The 7373-nt window shown below is 32.8% G+C and overlaps 1 protein-coding gene across 3 annotated transcripts in view; it reads left to right on the plus strand.

The window, feature by feature from the left end:
* Positions 1–7373, plus strand: part of LOC106784282 — a 32322-nt gene that overhangs the window by 4705 nt on the left and 20244 nt on the right. For all 3 annotated transcript variants that reach the window (XM_014743640.1, XM_014743641.1, XM_014743642.1), the window contains exon 2: positions 6443–7289. In XM_014743640.1, coding sequence (XP_014599126.1) covers positions 6443–7289 — 847 coding nt within the window. The remainder of the gene's footprint in view (positions 1–6442; positions 7290–7373) is intronic.

Genomic DNA, 7373 nt, shown 5'->3' on the forward strand with positions numbered 1-7373 from the left:
TAATTTAACAAAGAGAAATTAATTAGATGAAAAAAAAAAAAAAAAAAAAAAACAAAAAAAAATAATAAAAAAAAAATAGTAAAAACTGTGAGAGAATCTTCGAGTCACGCAGGCGGCGCCCTTTCGCGAATGTTGTAATTGTCTCTTTTCTCTCTGTGTATATGTATATACTTTATATATATATGTATAAATATATATATCTAATTAAATCTTATACTAAAATATATATGTATATACGTGTATACATATATGTGAATTTGTGTTTTTTTTTTAATTACGTATTATTTATATACGTATATATATACATATATATGTATAAAGGCTCTACTCGTGTATATATATATATATACACATATATATATGTTTCTAATATTTTGCCGTACACACCACAAACAATACACATTGCACACACTATTGCTCTGAGATTGATTAACAAAAAAAAAAAAAGAAAAAAAAGCAAGGAAAAAAAAAAAAAGAAAAAAAGCAAGGAAAAAAAAAGAAAGAAAAAAACTAAATGAATAATTGTGCGGGGTTCTTAATCGTGGCAGCACCCAACTTCCTTTTTTAATCGACTCTCTCCAAGCTCTCACTCCACCGACGATAATAACTATCTTTTTTCTCTCTCTCTCTCTCTCCACACTAACAATAAGACGTACGTACACGTCACGATCCAAAGAAGCCGGTGAGATTCCCCCGTTCGTTCGTATTTTACCTTTTAACAATACGTATGTCTCCTATCTCGATACTTTTTTCATTCTAAACCAGACGATTAATATTCAAATTCGACCATTCGTTTCGTATCGATATACAAATACAGCGAATTTTTAATTAGTGTCTCGTGCAAATCTTTTTTTTTTTTTTTTTTTTTTTCAAACGATTCTCTTTTCAAAGAAACGAAGAAAAGGGGTTGGGGGTAATGAAATACGATTAATATCTTTTCAAACATTTCTATACTTTTCCACGCGAGAATGAAATAATAGTAAACAAAATTTTCATTAGTATTTTTTCTGTTTCCTTTTTTTTTTTTTTTTAATTATTCATAACACACAAACGTGGAGAAGGATAAAAATGTTCGTCGATTAGAGTTACGTTAGTTCATAAATTCGTAGAAAAATAAAAAATCGTGCTGATAACAGCAAGCATCAACCTTGAGATCAGTTAATGTTATATAATTTTTGGTTAAAAATATCAATGATAATAATAATATACGTTTTTAAATATGTGCTATTGCATGCGCGTGTTCGTTATGTAAAATTACATACGATGCGAATTTTTCTTTTCGATAAAGTTCTCACATTGGTCGCGAAGAAGAATAATGTTCCCTCTTTTTTTCTTTTTTTTCTTTTTTTTTTGGTTTTCAATTATTAAATCGCGGTAGAAAAGAAAAATACGCTTAACAATTAGTCATGAATTAGTCAGAAACGGTTATTATTCTTACTTAACGTGTTTATAAATATTAGATAAAGTATCGATTCCCGGATTGACGGTATATTTAACCCGTCAGCACTCCCGCTATGAGCATTTGGCTCATGCTTTAATTAAAACATGATCATTTTTTTTTTTTATGGAATGGATAGGTAAAATTTGTTCTATCTTCATGAAATTTGATCTATTTTCAAAATATGAATTCCCTAAATTTTTCAATCCCATGTAAAGTTTAAAAAAAAACATTTTTTTTTTTTTCATGCACCTCAGAAATTGTAAGAATTTTTCTCATCATGGGAGTATAGATGCAAGGATGAAAAAATTACTGTCGTTAGCGGTTCGGGTCAGTTTGTGCATCTTCCTTGATTTACGGTTATTCGACTGAATTCGGTATATTATTCGTTACTTTGAAATTGTATCCCTTACAAGTGCAATTAATGTGTACATGTATACAAACAAAAAAATGTAATAATAATTAAAAATAATTATTAAATAATTACGCACAGAGAGCGTGAAGAAATCTCTTATTAGGAGAGTATAAAGATTATCGAAAAGTTCACGGGAGTGCTGACGGGTTAAAAACGGTAGGAAGAAGAAATCGGTCAATGAGAAGAAGACCCGTTTTATCGTTGTAGTAGTCGTTCTCATTGTTGTCATCGTCCTCGTTATTATTGTCGTCGTCATCGTCGTCGTTGTCGTCGTCGTCGTTGTCGTCGTCGTCAAACTCGTCAAAGTCGTCGTCATCGTCTGTAGAAAACTACCCCGCGTTCGTCGTGACACAGTGGAGAAACTATACTTCGAGTTGAGTTTTCATTAGATAAATAAAAAAGAAACCGGGGAAATAAAAGAAATAAAATATAAAGATCTTTATTTATTTATATTTTTCTTATTTTTAGGGTCTTTTTTTTTTAAGAAATAAATTTAATTTGATTTGTGAAAAGTAACACAACGGGTGACGGGGGATAAAAAGAAACGATCGTTCCAAGATTCTCAACTCGAGGTTTAAACGCGTTACGCGTTTTATTTATTTATCCGACTTGGGGATATATATATATATATATATAATATATATATATATATATATATATATAAAAATAAAAATATAAAAGAGTTAGCTTGCGTTTTTAATCTCCATTGCACTTTATGTCCACCACGATTGATTTACGAATTTTTACGAAAGATATCTCGCCTTTTTGCACACTTAAATCGCGGGCCGCCGGCTTCGTTACTTTTTTTTTTTTTTATTTCTACTTATAATAAGCCTCTCTCTTTTCTGTTATCCCCCACCCCCATTTTCTCTTTTTTCTCAGTTCTAAACGAAATCGATGAAACCAATTTTATGTATATTCGTCTTTTTTGAATTTTTGTGGAAAACGAAAATGATTTTTCACGTCGATTTATTTTAAAGCGTAAAAAAGAAAAAGAAAAACAAAATGAAGAAGAAAAAAAAGAAGACATAAATAAATAAATGAAAAATAATAATGGGGGATATCGTTGTTCAATGATTTCGTATAGAAATTTGGCTTTTCCTCGCAGCTAATATGACCGCACATCGTATACCTAAAAGCGCACGTAACAGCTTTCTGTAAACAATTATACTAACCGTACTAACGCACCTATATACACACACGGACACGTTTATTATATCCAGATCGTATACCACTAGCACGATCAATTTTCATGTGAATAAATGGTCACTGTTCTCTCTCTTTTTCTCTCTATCTCTTCCTCTTTCTCTCTCTCTTTCTCTTTCTCTTTCTCTTTCTCTTTCTCTTTCTCTTTCTCTTTCTCTTTATCTTTCTTACTCTTTCTTCTAATCTTTCTATCGAGAGAAAATAGTACCTTTATTCATTAAATTTGCATGCAGGACAAAACCACTTTTTATTGTATACCTTATTAAAGACCTTTATTAAGTTTCTGCTTGAAAATATTGCATTATGTATTACACTATTACGCCGTCTCGAGGAATTTAATCGTGTAAATCATTTTTATCGTGTCCATTTATACACAATGATTGAGATAATATTATTATTACTATATTTCAAATCTTTCGATTTTTCGTTCTTCTCGTCAAAAATGAAGGACCGATTATTCAAAATCAATAAGTGATACGAGTTAATTATGAATTGTTTGTTTGATATAATATTTGAATTTAATCTATTTTTTTTCTTTTTTTTTTCTTTTTTTGCGTGTATTAATTTACCACGAGACGGCGAATTTGCTTCTATGATAAATAAATTTGCGAATGATCATCTAGTTATATAATAATACGCCGTCTCGGGGATGATCTAAATCAATTTAACTTGATTAACAACAATCGTCAAAATCCAATTCATTTTCAATTAATTAATAGTAAAATTTAGTTGAAATTTTGATTGACCGCGAGACGGCTAATTTGCTCGGTTTATTCAAATAATTACAAAATTTGCGAATGACATTATATACGATAACGCCGTCTCGAGGAATAAAATGTTTGTTTAATGTTTAACGATTGACGCCAACCATCGTAACGAAAAATCGACTCTTTCTATCCATAAAAAAAAGATTAAAACAACCAAAATTATAAGGAAATATGAAATGGAAGAATTTCAAAGGAATTAAATTAATAATAAAAAAAAAAAAATAAATTAGAAAAAAGAAAATTTGACAATATTAAACCACGAGACGGCGAATTAGCTCGGTTACCCGTAATTATAAATTTGCGAAACGAGCGCCTCTTACTTTTTTGCGTTATTAATAACAACATAATTTTTGCTATAACCCTTCTGTCTACGAATTGATTTCGCATTGTAGCGATTGCACAGACGCGACGAAGACTATTTCTAAACCCGCGCGTAATACAATTTTATAGATATGCGTGCATATCTATTATATTATATTGTTATATATAAATATATAGATATAATATAGAGATACAGATATATATTATATAAATATTGGGTTTTCTTGGTTGGGATTGATAAAATAATTGAGCACAAGAATTTATTCTACGTTATTAAGATTAATAACCCTTTCGTTACTAGCTCGACCCAAATAGGGGTCGTAACGTGGGTACGAAGGAATCTTTGTGGAACGAAAGGGTTAAATAAAATGCCACATAGGATTTTAGTAATATACCATTAACGCGGTTTCGTCTTATCCGAGGGTGGGATCATTGACAGAGACAGAGGGAGCGGGGTTTTGAAGGGAACAGATTAATGATGTTTCTTCAATACGCTTGCCGAACAACGTGCAAAACATATTTTTTGTGAGTCGAGCGACGTCGGGCAGACCTGCCTTTAAACGACGAGCCACTCTTCTCGGTGCTGCTGCTTTCAAAAATCTCCAACATATACCTATATATATATATATATATGTATATATATATAGTATATATGTATATGTATATATATATATTATTGCCTTTTCTTAAATGCGCCTTTCTCGCGCGTATTGTCCAAAGATGACGCGCCAATCTTCTCTCTCTCTCTTATATCAACAAACACCCCCTCATCCACCCAATCAATCAATCAATCAATTAAAACAATTAAATTTCTCCCGAAAAATGTATGGGATTAGAATACGTTCCCATTTTTTGCTGTTGTTGTTATTGTTATATGCTGTTGCCATCGTGTATATATATAAATATATTTGTTATTTCTTCTTAAATTTCTTTCTACCCGGTTGGTGACTCTTTTTTACGCTCTGGCCCATCGTTCGCATTTTTATACGCCTCGGATAAAATAGTTATTATTATTATTATTATTATTATTATTATTAAGTGCGGCATTTTGTAAAAAGTCTCTTAAGTAATTCCTTCTTGCCGATATGGAAAATCAATCGATCGTTTTTATCTTCATCTCGTATATGAAGAATTTCTTCACGGGTTTTACGTTTATCTTCTTTTCTTTTTACAATTTTTCTTTTCGATAATGTCTCGTTCTCGCGCTAATTCATTATCCTTTTTAGATGAAAAAAAAAAAAGCGCGTATTTTATTACGAATACAGAGATATATACTTAACTTTTTTCTCCAGAGAGCTTTTGTATAACAAGCATTTATAATAAATCCTTTTATTATAATAGTTCATCTAATGCCAGACATTTCGTATGTTTTAGTTTAAATCGTCGAATTAATTGTCGCTTCGCTTCTATTCGCCAATTTTTATATTAAGCGAAGAAATGATAGAAAATATTAATAACGATGAATAATAATCCAATTTTTAGATTTGGCATAGCCTTCTTCCTTATAATAATCTTTTATAATATCTCTGTAGCTTTTTTACCAAAGCTTTTTCATCATTTTTATCAATCGCTTTCGTTAAATGAAATAGCTTATTGTGTATTATAAATATTTCTCGATATGGCTTCGTCGTATATATATATATATATATATATATATATATATATATATATATATATATATGTATTTGATTAAGGAGGAAAGAGAGTAGTACTCTTTGTTGGAACATTTTGAAATAACTCTCATTTCCTCTCTTCTTATTCTTATTCTTCTTCTTCTTATTCTTCCTCTTCTTCTTCTTATTCTTCACTTTTTCATCTTCTTTTTGATAGCTACGCTTGTTTCATTACATATTCCCTAATTAATCGTTTAAATTTAGAAGGAAGTTTCAAATCTATCCGAGAGAATCTATTCGATATCATTTTTTATTTGTAGGTACAACTGTTTTCTATCTAATCGTCCGATTCGTTTTAATTTTTGGTACTTTTATATCTCTCTCTCTCTCTCTCTCTCTCTCTCTCTCTCTCTCTCTCTCTCTCTCTCTCTCTTTCTCTGTCTTATTCTATTTTTCGCTCTATATTTATTTTCACCGTCTCTCTTTTTTCTGAAGATTCTTTACGTGAGATGATAGTAGGAGATGTTCGTTAGGTAATTATTATTTAAGGAGAATGGAAATGAGGAGGATATAAAAAATAATGTCGGCATTAAATAGGGAGTTAGAGAGATAGGTTTTTAATAGAGGACGATGATAAATACTACAGTTTGACCGTTTGACCGGTTGACCGTCGCTTTTCCAGGTGATAGCCGTGATTTCGATACTCTTTATTGTGCTTTCGACGATCGCACTAACTCTCAACACAATTCCTAGTATGCAAGTGAATGATGAGAAGGGGAACTTTCAAGACAATCCGCAACTAGCCATGGTGGAAGCCGTGTGTATAACATGGTTCACCCTCGAATACGTGCTTAGGTTCAGTGCTTCGCCGGACAAGTGGAAATTCTTCAAAGGCGGTCTCAATGTGATCGATTTATTGGCTATACTGCCATACTACGTGTCCCTGTTCCTGGTCGAGACTAACAAGAATGCGACCGACCAATTCCAAGATGTACGCAGGGTAGTGCAGATCTTTCGTATAATGAGGATCTTAAGAATTTTGAAGTTGGCTCGCCATTCGACCGGGCTACAGAGTCTTGGTTTTACCTTACGTAACTCGTATAAGGAGCTGGGCCTGCTGATGCTCTTCCTGGCAATGGGTGTCCTCATATTCTCTAGTCTCGCATACTTCGCTGAGAAGGAGGAGCCCGGGACCAAATTCATAAGCATTCCAGAAACCTTTTGGTGGGCAGGCATCACGATGACCACCGTCGGATACGGCGACATCTACCCCACGACCCCGCTCGGCAAGGTGATCGGCAGTGTGTGTTGTATATGTGGTGTCCTGGTAATCGCGTTACCCATTCCCATTATCGTCAACAACTTCGCTGAGTTCTACAAGAATCAGATGAGACGGGAGAAGGCCCTTAAGAGGCGGGAGGCTCTTGAAAGGGCTAAGAGAGAGGGCAGCATCGTTTCTTTCCATCACATCAATCTGAGGGATGCTTTCGCCAAGAGCATGGACCTTATCGACGTCATCGTTGATACTGGTAAGCGACGGACCGTCGACGCAACATGGACGACTTTGACCTTCTCTCTCTCTCTCTCTCTCTCTCTCTCTCTCTCTCTCTCTC

This window comes from Polistes canadensis, unplaced genomic scaffold (assembly GCF_001313835.1).
Source record: "Polistes canadensis isolate GaletaPanama2010 unplaced genomic scaffold, ASM131383v1 scaffold_33, whole genome shotgun sequence".
NCBI classification, from domain to species: domain Eukaryota; kingdom Metazoa; phylum Arthropoda; class Insecta; order Hymenoptera; family Vespidae; genus Polistes; species Polistes canadensis.